This window comes from Somniosus microcephalus, chromosome 3, assembly GCF_052327205.1.
Source record: "Somniosus microcephalus isolate GS21.2 chromosome 3, FLI_Smic_1.0, whole genome shotgun sequence".
NCBI lineage: Eukaryota > Metazoa > Chordata > Chondrichthyes > Squaliformes > Somniosidae > Somniosus > Somniosus microcephalus.
Genome location: NC_140989.1, coordinates 371542362 through 371555412, shown reverse-complemented (window position 1 = coordinate 371555412; position 13051 = coordinate 371542362). Strand labels below are relative to the sequence as shown.

At 48.8% G+C, this 13051-nt stretch overlaps 1 protein-coding gene across 1 annotated transcript in view; it reads left to right on the top strand.

The window, feature by feature from the left end:
- The window catches only part of LOC147122437 (collagen alpha-1(XI) chain-like), a 745903-nt gene that overhangs the window by 620489 nt on the left and 112363 nt on the right, over positions 1 to 13051 (top strand). Inside the window, exons 53-55 of the mRNA XM_085983595.1 lie at positions 240 to 347; positions 2610 to 2663; positions 5013 to 5066. Coding sequence (XP_085839721.1) covers positions 240 to 347; positions 2610 to 2663; positions 5013 to 5066 — 216 coding nt within the window. The remainder of the gene's footprint in view (positions 1 to 239; positions 348 to 2609; positions 2664 to 5012; positions 5067 to 13051) is intronic.

Sequence of the window (13051 nt, the reverse complement as noted above, 5' to 3'; positions counted from 1 at the left end):
CCCCCAGAGAGCTGTTGAGGCTGGGGGTCAATTGGAAATTACAGAATTGAGATTGAGAGAAATTTGTTGGGTAAGGGCATTAAGGGTTACTGAACCCAGGCGGGTAAATGGGGTTTAGATACAGATCAGCCTCGATCTCATTGAATGGTGGAACAGGCTCGAGGGGCTGAATGGTCTCCTCCTGCTCCTATGCCTGTGTTGAATGTGCTCACAGTTTATTGCATGTCTCTCTGTTGCAGGGCCCTAAAGGCGATCTGGGAGATAAGGGCGAGGCGGGACCCCCAGGGGCGGCAGGTCCTGCTGGTCCCAAAGGACCACCAGGAGACGATGGACCCAAAGGCAATCCGGTAGGTCAGAGTATCGCATGGTAGGTACTGGAAACCGGATCCTGTCCGACCGTGGAACTCCCTCCACTCACTCCCTCACTCCCACTCCCTCCCTCCCTCTCCCTCTCTCACTCCCACTCCCTCCCTCTCCCTCCCTCACTCCCCCTCCCTCCCTCTCCCTCACTCCCACTCCCTCCCTCACTCCCCCTCCCTCCCTCCCTCTCTTTCTCTGTCCCTCACTCCCTCACTTTCTCTCTCTCCCTTGCTCACTCTCTCACTCACTCTCTCTCCCTCTCTCCCTCCGCACTCACTCCCACAACACTCTCTCCCTCACTCACTTCCTCACTCTCTCTCTCCCTCACTCCCTCTCTCTCTCTCCCTCACTCACTCCTTCACTCCCTCCCTCATTCGTCGCTCCCTCACTTGCTCCCTCACTCCCTCCCTCTCTCCCTCACACTCTCTCCCTCACACTCTCTCCCTCACTCTCTCTCCCTCACTCTCTCTCCCTCACTCTCTCTCCCTCACTCTCTCTCCCTCACTCTCACTCACTCTCTCACACACATTCGCTCTCTCACATATGCGCACTCTCACACACACTCTCACACACACGCTCTCACACTCACTCTCTCTCGCACACACACTCACTCTCTCACACACTCACTCTCACTCTCTCTCTCACACACACTCTCTCTCTCTCAAACACTCACTCTCACACTCACTCTCACACACACTCTCTCACACACTCACTCTCACACTCTCTCTCACACTCACTCTCTCACACACTCACTCTCACACTCACTCTCACACTCTCTCACACGCTCACTTTCACACTCACACTCACTCACTCACACTCTCACACTCACTCTCACACTCACTCACACACTCTCTCTCACACTCACTCTCTCACACACTCTCTCACACACTCTCTCACACACTCACTCTCACACTCTCTCACACGCTCACTTTCACACTCACACTCACTCACACTCTCACACTCACTCTCACACTCACTCACACACTCTCACTCACTCACACTCACTCTCACACTCACTCACACACTCTCACTCACTCACACACTCACTCACTCTCATTCACTCACTCACACTCACTCACTCACTCACTCACACACTCACTCTCACACTCACTCTCTCACACACTCACTCTCATACTCACTCACACTCTCACTCTCTCACTCACTCTCTCACTCACTCTCTCACACACTCACTCTCACACACTCACACTCACTCTCACACTCACTCTCACACTCACTCTCACACTCACTCACACTCACTCACACTCTCTCTCACACATACTCTCTCACACATACTCTCTCACACACTCACTCTCACACTCTCTTACTCACACTCTCACACTCACTCTCACACTCACTCACACACACAGTTTAACACATGCCCACAGTCTTGCACCCTCACAATTACACACACGCTCACAGTCTCTCACACACTCTCACACTCACACTCACTCACACACTCTCTCACACACTCACTCTCACACTCACTCTCACACTCACTCTCACACTCACTCACACACACAGTTTAACACATGCCCACAGTCTTGCACCCTCACAATTACACACACGCTCACAGTCTCTCACACACTCTCACACTCACTCACACACTCTCTCACACACTCACTCTCACTCACTCACACACTCTCTCACTCACTCTCTCACACACTCACTCTCACACTCACTCACACACTCTCACTCACTCTCTCACACACTCACTCTCACACTCACTCTCACACTCACTCACACACTCCCTTACTCACTCTCTCACACACTCACTCTCACACTCACTCTCACACTCACTCTCACACTCTCTCACACATACTCACTCTCTCACACTCTCACTCACTCTCTCACACTCTCACTCTCACACACTCACTCTCACACTCACTCACACACTCACTCTCACTCTCTCACACACTCACTCTCACACACTCACTCTCACTCACACTCACTCTCTCACTCACTCTCTCACCCTCTCACACAATCACTCTCACTCACTCTCACACTCACTCACACACTCACTCTCACACTCTCTCTCACACATACTCACTCTCTCACTCACTCTCTCACACTCACTCTCACTCTCACACTCACTCTCACTCTCACACTCACTCTCACACTCACTCTCTCACACACACATTCACACTCACATGCAGAAGATTCCCAGAAAGGCAGCGGTTTTGCTCGTTTACTGTTTTTCATTCCCGGTCTCTCGGCGGAGTTCATGCATTTATTTCTCTCTCTTGTCCTAGGGTCCAGTCGGTTTCCCAGGTGATCCTGGACCTCCCGGTGAAGCAGGCACTCCTGTAAGTACGACCACTTGCTCTCCCGCCCCATCGTAGCTACGTATTGCCAGGTGCTCACTGTAGTCTATTAAGAAAATGCAAACCAAGCACTGGGTTCATTTCTAGAGAGATAGAACGGAAAAACAGAGACGTGATGTTAAACTTGCATTGAGCCTTGGTTAGACCACACTTGGAGCACTGTGCACAGTTCTGGTCTCCTTATACCTTGGTTAGACATAGAAAAATAGGAGCAGGAGTAGGCCATTTGGCCCTTCACACCTGCTCCACCATTCAATATGATCACTCCTTCTTCTTCTTAGGCAGTCCCTTGGAACCGAGGATGACTTGCTTCCACACTAAAAATGAGTTCTCAGGTGACTGATGAGTCCAACGCGGAACCTACAGTCTCTGTCACAGGTGGGGCAGACGGTGGTTGAAGGGGCGGGTGGGTGGGGTGCTTGGGTTGACGTGCGCTCCTTCCGCTGTTTGCGGATATAATCATGGCTGATCCTCTATCTCAATACCATATTCCCGCTCTCTCCCCATACCCCTTGATGCCTTTTGTGTCTGGAAATCTATCTATCTCTTTCTTAAATATATTCAGTGACTTGGCCTCCACAGCCTTCTGTGGTAGAGAATTCCACAGGTTCACCACCCTCTGAGTGAGGAAATTTCTCCTCAGCTCAGTCCTAAATGTCCTACCCCGTATCCTGAGACTGTGACCCCTCGTTCTAGACCCCCCAGCCAGTGGAAACATCCTCCCTGCATCCAGTCTGTCTGGCCCTGTCAGAATTTTATACGTTTCAATGAGATCCCCTTTCATTCTTCTAAACTCAAGTGAATACAGGCCTAGTCGACCCAATCTCTCCTCATACGACAGTCCTGCCATTCCAGGAATCAGTCTGGTGAACTTTCGCTGCGCTCCCTCGATGGCAAGAATTTCCTTTCTTAGGTAAGGAGACCAAAACTGCACACAGTACTCCAGGTGTGGTCTCACCAAGGCCCTGTATAACCGTAGTAAGACATCCTTGCTCCTGTACTCAAATCCTCTTGCAACGAAGGCCAACATACCATTTGCCTTCCACACTTGCAGCACTGTGCAGAGTCACTCCGTATACCTTGGTTAGACCACACTTGGAGCACTGTGTACAGTTCTTGTCTCCGTATACCTTGGTTAGACCACACTTGGAGCACTGTGCACAGTCACTCCGTATACCTTGGTTAGACCACACTTGGAGCACTGTGTACAGTTCTTGTCTCCATATACCTTGGTTAGACCACACTTGGAGCACTGTGCACAGTCTCTCCGTATACCTTGGTTAGACCACACTTGGAGCACTGTGCACAGTCTCTCCATATACCTTGGTTAGACCACACTTGGAGCACTGTGCACAGTCTCTCCATATACCTTGGTTAGACCACACTTGGAGCACTGTGCACAGTCTCTCCATATACCTTGGTTAGACCACACTTGGAGCACTGTGCACAGTCTCTCCAAATACCTTGGTTAGACCACACTTGGAGCACTGTGCACATTCTCTCCGTATACCTTGGTTAGACTACACTTGGAGCACTGTGCACAGTCTCTCCATATACCTTGGTTAGACCACACTTGGAGCACTGTGCACAGTCTCTCCATATACCTTGGTTAGACCACACTTGGAGCACTGTGCACAGTCTCTCCATATACCTTGGTTAGACCACACTTGGAGCACTGTGCACAGTCTCTCCAAATACCTTGGTTTGACCGCACTTGGAGCACTGTGCACAGTCTCTCCATATACCTTGGTTAGACCACACTTGGAGCACTGTGCACAGTCTCTCCGTATACCTTGGTTAGACCACACTTGGAGCACTGTGCACAGTCTCTCCGTATACCTTGGTTAGACCACACTTGCAGCACTGTGCACAGTCACTCCGTATACCTTGGTTAGACCACACTTGGAGCACTGTGCACAGTCACTCCGTATACCTTGGTTAGACCACACTTGGAGCACTGTGCACAGTCTCTCCAATTAATTCCTTCATCAACTTCCAGTTGCACAAAAGAGTTTAATTTGCTGAGGAGTCGCGCAGTTTAAGCGCCTGACTGCAATTCTTTGTAGTTACTTAAATGCTGTGGGAACCTGAATCAGTTAAATTATCTAGAAGTGGGATTAGGCTGGATAGATCTTTGTTGGCCGACGTGGACACGATGGGCCGAAATGGCCACCTTCTGTGCTGTAACTTTCTATGATTCTATGATCAGAGAAAGGTTACGCAAACTCGTTAACTAGAGCTAAATTAACATGTCCAGTAATTAAGGGGAATGATTTGTCCTTGATACGAGTGGTGAAGCAGCAGTGACCATGATGTTCTGTTCCAATGTAGGGTCTGGATGGAACTGCTGGTGAGAAGGGAGACGATGGAGAGTCTGGGCAACCTGTGAGTATATTCCACAACCGCACAGCGTTACTGAAAGGAAGGCTGCAGCCAGAGTGAGCAACTTGTGCGTCGTATCACTAATCACCTACCATTTACACAACTGGAAAGTGTGACAGAGAGAGAGAGAGAGTGGGAGTGTGACGGAGAGAGAGAGAGTGTGACGGAGAGAGAGAGAGTGTGATGGAGAGAGAGAGTGTGACGGAGAGAGAGAGAGTGTGACGGAGAGAGAGAGAGTGTGACGGAGAGAGAGAGAGTGTGACGGAGAGAGAGAGAGTGTGACGGAGAGAGAGAGAGTGTGACGGGGAGAGAGAGAGAGTGTGACGGAGAGAGAGAGAGTGTGACGGAGAGAGAGAGAGTGTGGCGGAGAGAGTGAGAGTGTGACGGAGAGAGAGAGTGTGACGGAGAGAGAGAGAGTGTGACGGAGAGAGAGAGAGTGTGGCGGAGAGAGAGAGAGTGTGACGGAGAGAGAGAGAGTGTGACGGAGAGAGAGAGAGTGTGACGGAGAGAGAGAGAGTGTGGCGGAGAGAGAGAGAGTGTGACGGAGAGAGAGAGAGAGTGACGGAGAGAGAGTGTGACGGAGAGAGAGAGAGTGTGGCGGAGAGAGAGAGAGTGTGACGGAGAGAGAGAGAGTGTGACGGAGAGAGAGAGAGTGTGACGGAGAGAGAGAGAGTGTGACGGAGAGAGAGAGAGTGTGACGGAGAGAGAGAGTGTGAGGGAGAGAGAGGGAGTGTGACGGAGAGAGAGAGAGTGTGACGGAGAGAGAGAGAGTGTGACGGAGAGAGAGAGAGTGTGACGGAGAGAGAGAGTGTGTGACGGAGAGAGAGAGAGTGTGACGGAGAGAGAGAGAGTGTGACGGAGAGAGAGAGAGAGTGTAACGGGGAGAGAGAGAGAGGGTCAAAATTGGAGACAAACGCACCGATTTCTTCACCCAGAGAAGAGGCGTCCGGCAGGGCTGCAATTTGAGCCCGACCCTGTTCAACATATACATAAATGAATTAGCAGACATGCTGGAGCAAAGCGAGTCACCAGGTCTCCGTCTCCTGGATGGAGAAGTGAAATCCCTGTTCTATGCGGACGACCTGGTTCTGCTGTCTCCCACAGAACAGGGATTACAGCAACAACTAGACCTACTCGACAAATACTGCCAAAATTGGGCTCTAACAGTAAATCTAAAGAAAACCAACATCATGATTTTTCAAAAAAGGCCCAGATGTCAGGAAAACAAAGACCAGTTTACCCTCAGTGATACCACTATAGGACACACTATGAGCTACACCTACCTTGGTCTAACTATTACAGCATCAGGGAGCTTCAGCATAGCAGTGAATGCACTAAAAGAAAAAGCACGAAGAGCCCTATATGCAATAAAAAGAAAATTCTACAACATCCAAATCCCAATCAAAATCTGGCTCAAAATATTTGACAGCATAATCCTGCCCATTGCACTGTACGGTAGTGAAGTATGGGGCCCGCTAAATCACCAAAGCTACACTAAATGGGAAAAACACACAATAGAAGCCCTACATGCAGAATTCTGCCGAAGCATCCTTCGCACCCAAAGAAAAACGCCAACAAATGCATGCAGAGCCGAACTAGGCAGATACCCACTGATAATAAACATCCAAAAACGAGCACTAAACTTCCTAAATCACCTCAAATCTAGCTCCCCAGACACCCTTCATTTCAAAGCCTTTCAGACCCAAGAGCTAAACCCAGAAAAGAGTCCCCTGAGTCAGCTGCTACTGAAACTAAGTACTCAGCCGGACCCTGACCAGCCCCAGACCAACACAGCCGTCCAAACACCAATCCGAGTGAACCAAATCATTAAAAAATGCAAAGAAACCTACCTGGAACATTGGAACAAAATAACCGAAAGCCAAAGCAGATTAGAATGTTACCGGGCCCTAAAAAGAGAATATAAACTGGCAGACTACCTCACGACCATCAGAGACACAAAACAGAGACAGACCCTCACCAGGTACAGACTAAGCGACCACCAACTGGAAATTGAAAAAGGCAGATACAAGAAATCCTGGCAGCCTAGAGAGAATAGAATATGCGATCAATGTCTGGCCGGCGAGGTTGAAACAGAGATGCATTTCCTCCTAAAATGCGAAAAATTCAACACATCAAGAAACATATTATTCAACAAGCTAAGCCAAACAACCCCAGATTTCAAGGAATTGGATGACCTGTCAAAATTGAGATTAGTCCTAGGAGAAGGAGACAGACCATACCTTGGGGCCAAATATGTAACAACATGTCACAACCTGAGGACTGTTTAAAATTAAGACTGTTTAAAATTAATATTGAGCGTACCAAATGAAGTACAAAGACTGTTTAAAATTAATATTGTTTAAAAGTAATATTGTATGTAACCAACAAATGTCAAATCGATTGACACCTACAGAATGTTGGAAAACTGTACCTTTTTGCTATGTAAGCTTTGGCAATATGGTTCTCTGTAAACTTTCATGCCAATAAAGCATTTGAATTGGAAAATTGGAATTGGAGTGTGACGGAGAGAGTGAGAGTGTGACGGAGAGAGTGAGAGTGTGACGGAGAGAGTGAGAGAGTGACGGAGAGAGTGAGAGTGTGGCGGAGAGAGTGAGAGTGTGACGGAGAGAGTGAGAGTGTGGCGGAGAGAGTGAGAGTGTGGCGGAGAGAGTGAGAGTGTGGCGGAGAGAGTGAGAGTGTGGCGGAGAGAGTGAGAGTGTGGCGGAGAGAGTGAGAGTGTGGCGGAGAGAGTGAGAGTGTGGCGGAGAGAGTGAGAGTGTGGCGGAGAGAGTGAGAGTGTGGCGGAGAGAGTGAGAGTGTGGCGGAGAGAGTGAGAGTGTGGCGGAGAGAGTGAGAGTGTGGCGGAGAGAGTGAGAGTGTGGCGGAGAGAGTGAGAGTGTGGCGGAGAGAGTGAGAGTGTGGCGGAGAGAGTGAGAGTGTGGCGGAGAGAGTGAGAGTGTGGCGGAGAGAGAGGGAGTGTGACGGAGAGAGAGAGAGTGTGTGACGGAGAGAGAGAGTGTGACGGAGAGAGAGAGAGTGTGACGGAGAGAGAGAGAGTGTGACGGAGAGAGAGAGTGTGACGGAGAGAGAGAGACTGTTTAAAATTAATATTGTTTAAAAGTAATATTGTATGTACCCAACAAATGTCAAATCGATTGACACCTACAGAATGTTGGAAAACTGTACCTTTTTGCTATGTAAGCTTTGGCAATATGGTTCTCTGTAAACTTTCATGCCAATAAAGCATTTGAATTGGAATTGGAATTGGAATTGGAATTGGAATTGGAGTGGCGGAGAGAGAGAGTGTGACGGAGAGAGAGAGTGTGTGACGGAGAGAGAGAGAGTGACGGAGAGAGAGAGTGTGACGGAGAGAGAGAGAGTGTGACGGAGAGAGAGAGAGTGTGACGGAGAGAGAGAGAGTGTGACGGAGAGAGAGAGTGTGACGGAGAGAGAGTGTGGCGGAGAGAGTGGGAGTGTGACGGAGAGAGAGTGTGACAGAGAGAGAGAGAGAGAGTGAGACAGAGAGAGAGTGTGACGGAGAGAGAGTGAATATTAATCAAACGCAGCAAAATTGAATCTGCCAAAAATGATAATGGGGCAAAGATTAAATCACATCAACTGAGATTTCAGGCTGCAAAACACGTTATTACATGCAGCAAAGTTCATTAATATGTCGCGGTTTAATTTGATCCTTAATCCCAGCCCTTGTATTCAGCAACAAATGATAAGTTTCAGAACATTGACTTTAAACTTTTGGGGAATTTTTACCCAATAGCCCCGGGCACCGATTGCAGTGGTGAATTAACTCAAGGTTTCACGCTGTTCATTACTGATTATACTTTTAAATTGCTTTGTGAATTAAATGTATTCCTTTTACAAGTCGTCTTCTTAGGCAGTCCCTCAGAACCGAGGATGTCTTGCTTCCATATTAAAAATGAGTTCTCAGGTGACTGCTGAGTCCAATGCGGGACCTACAGTCTCTGTCACAGGTGGGGCAGACGGTGGTTGAAGGGGCGGGTGGGTGGGGTGCTTGGGTTGATGTGCGCTGCCTGCGCTTGGCTTCCGCTTGCTCCTGGCGAAGACTCGAGGTGTTCGGCGCTTTCCCTGATGCTTCTCCTCCACTTTGTGCAGTCTTGGGCCAGGGATTCCCAGGTGTCGGTGGGGATGTTACACTTTTTCAAGGAGGCTTTGAGGGTGTCCTTGAAGGGTTTCCTCTGCCCACCTGGGGCTCTCTTGCCGTGCCGGAGCTCCGAGTAGAGCACTTGTTTTGGGAGTCTCGTATCGGGCATGTGGACAATGTGACCCGTCCATCAGAGCTGATCGAGCGCGGTCAAACGCTCGATGCTGGGGATGTTGGCCTGAGCAAGAACACTGACGTTGGTGCGCCTATCCTGCCAATGGATTTGCAGGATCATTCGGAGGCAGCGTTGGTGGGACCTCGCCAGTGCTTAAATACTGTGGCTACAAGAGCAGGCCAGAGGCTGGGAATCCTGCGGCGAGTGTCTCACCTCCTGACGCCCCAAAGCCTTTCCACCATCTACAAGGCACAAGTCAGGAGTGTGATGGAATACTCTCTACTTGCCTGGATGAGTGCAGCTCCAACAACACTCAAGAAGCTCGCCACCATTCAGGATAAAGCAGCCCGCTTGATTGGCACTCCATCCACCACCTTCAACATTCACTCCCTCCACCACCGGCGCACTGTGGCTGCAGTGTGTACCATCTACAAGATGCACTGCAGCAACTCGCCAAAGCTCCTTCAACAGCACCTTCCAAACCCGCGACCTCTACCACTTAGAAGGACAAGGGCAGCAGACGCACGGGAACATCACCACCTACAAGTTCCCCTCCAAGCCACACACCATCCTGACTTGGACCTGTATCGCCGTTCCTTCACTGTCGCTGGGCCAAAATCCTGGAACTCCCTTCCTAACAGCATTGTGGGTGTACCTACACCATATGGACTGCAGCGGTTCAAGAAGGCGGCTCACCACCATCTTCTCAGGGGCAATTAGGGATGGGCACTAAATGCAGGCCTAGCCAGCGACGCCCACATCCCATCAATGAATTTTAAAAAAAAGGTGCCTGCTGTACATGGTCCATGTCTCTGGCATACAGCAGGGAGGGTATCACTGCTGCTCTGTAAACCATGAGCTTAGTGCCGGGTTTGAGGTCCTGGTCTTCAAACATTCTCTTCCTCAGGCGACCGAAGGCTGCACTGGCACACTGAAGGCGGTGTTGGACTTCGTCGTTGACGTCTGCCCTTGTTGACAGTAGGCTCCCAAGGTATGGAAAGTGGTCCACGTTGTCCAAGGCCTTGTCGTGGATTTTGATAATCGGGGGGCAGTAATGTGTGGTGGCGGCAGGTTGTTAGAGGACCTTTGTCTTATGGATGTTTAGTGTAAGGCCCATGCTCTCATAGAAACATAGAACATTGGAGCAGGAGTAGGCCATTCGGCCCCTCTAGCCTACTCCGCCATTCAATGCGATCATGGCTGATCATCCAAATTCAGTACCCTGTCCCAGCTTTTTCCCCATATCCCTTGATCACTTTAGCCTTAAGAAATATATCCAACTCCTTCTTGAATATATTTAATGAATTAGCCTCAACTGCCTTCTGTGGTAGAGAATTCCACAGGTTCACCACTCGCTGGGTGAATAAATTCCTCCTCATCTTTGTCCTAAATGGCTTACTCCTTATCCTTAGACTGTGACCCCTGGTTCTGGACTCCCCGACCATCGGGAACATCCTTCCTGCATCTAGTCTGTCTAGTCCTGTTAGAATTTTATAAGTTTCAATGAGATCCCCTCTCATTCTTCTAAACTCCTCTCATTCTTCTAAACTCCAGCGAGTACAAGCCCAATCGACCCAATCTCTCCTCATACGTCATTCCTGCCATCCCAGGTATCAGCCTGGTGAATCTTCGCTGCACTCCTTCCATGGCAAGAACATCCTTCCTCAGATAAGGCGACCAAAACTGCACACAATACTCAAGATGTGGTCTCACCAAGGCCCTGTACAACTGCAGCAAGACATCCTTGTTCCTGTACTCAAACCCTCTCGCTACGAAGGCCAACAACCATTTGCCTTCTTAACCATCTGCTGCACCTGCATGCTTACCTTCAGCGACTGGTACACAAGGACGCCCAGGTCTCGTTGCACTTCCCCTTCTCCCAATCTATTGCCATTCAGATAATAATCTGCCTTGTTTTTGACACCAAAGTTGATAACCTCACATTTATCCACGTTATATTGCATCTGCCATGCTTCTGCCCAATCACCCAACCTGTCCAAATCATACTGGAGGTTTTCGGCATCCTCCTCACAGCACACACGCCCACCCAGCTTTGTGTCGTCTGCAAACTTGGAGATATTACATCTAGTTCCATTGTCCAGATCATTAATATATATTGTGAATAGCTGGGGTCCAAGCACTGATCTCTGCGGTACCCCACTAGTCACTGCCTGCCACTCGGAAAAAGAGCCGTTTATTCCAACTCTTTGCTTTCTGTCTGCCAACCAGTTCTCTATCCAAGTCAATACCTTGCCCCCAATCCCATGTGCCTTAACTTTACACGCTAATCTCTTATGCAGGACCTTATCGAAAGCGTTTTGAAAGTCCAAATACACCACATCCACTGGTTCTCCCTTATCTATTTCACCAGTAACACCCTCAATAAATTCCAGTAGATTAGTCAAGCACGATTTACCTTTTGTAAATCCATGTTGACTTTGTCCGATCCGGTCATTGTTTTCCAAGTGCTCTGCTATTACATCTTTTATAATGGACTCTAGCATTTTCCCCACTACCGATGTCAGGCTTACCGGTCTGTAATTCCCTGTTTTCTCTCTACCACCTTTTTTGAACAGTGGGGTAACATTAGCTACCTGCCAATCCATGGGTACTGTTCCAGATTCTATCAAATTTTGGAAGATGACCAGCAATGCATCCACTATTTCTAGGGCCACGTCCTTAAGTACCCTAGGATGTAGATTATCCGGCCCTGGGGATTTATCGGCCTTCAATCCTGTCAATTTCTCTAACACCATTTCTGTTAAGTCCGTGAATGATTGAGACACGGACTAGCAGGAGAGAAAACAAACAGATCTTTACTGGTGAAAGGCATAAACGAAACTAAACAACAGAGGCTCTCTAGCGCCTTTTATACAGGGGTGGTCACTGCCGGTACTGCAGTCTGAGACCAGTTATTCTCTTAAAGGTACATACACAACAATTCCTCCCCTTTTAGATAAACAGTACATAACATTCATTTAACAACTAATGATAACGAATTACAATCACAATTACTGTTGCTAGATACATTGGTTAAGTTTAAGCAATTATAAGTTCAGTCTTTGAGGAGGCTTCCTGATTCTGTCTGGATAACGCCTCTTTGGGGTATCAGGTTCTTCTGGCAATGTTGAGTCGGAATCAATGTCGTTGTTTGGTTCATCTGCTTCCAATATTACCGGTTCTGCGGTAGCTGCAATTGGAACGTCGATTTCATTACCAGGTGTATCAGATCATGGTGTGGAGTTGACGTTTTCCAGTGACTCTAGAATCTGGTCAGCATGGCGTCTTACAATGCTCTCCCCAACGTCCACGGTATACATGAGAGGTCCTTGTCGTGTACAAATTGTTCCTGGCTGCCATTTCTCAGTGCGGTAGTCCTGGGCCAAAACTGGTTGACCGATCTTAAAACTCCTGGTCGGCCTTTCATTCATATTCTGAAACTGCCTGTTCTCCACATCTCTTCGGACATTTGGCTTAACCAAATCCAAGCGGCATCGTAGTCTTCGATTGAAGAACATCATGGCTGGAGTTTGGTTGGTAACCGCATGTGTTGCATTCCGGTAGGCAAACAAGAAGTTGTCCACCTTGTGTTGTAGGGGTATATCTTCATTACACATTGCCTTGATAGCCTTCTTGAATGTTTGGACAAACCTCTCGGCCAATCCATTAGTGGCGGGATGATATGGGGCAGAT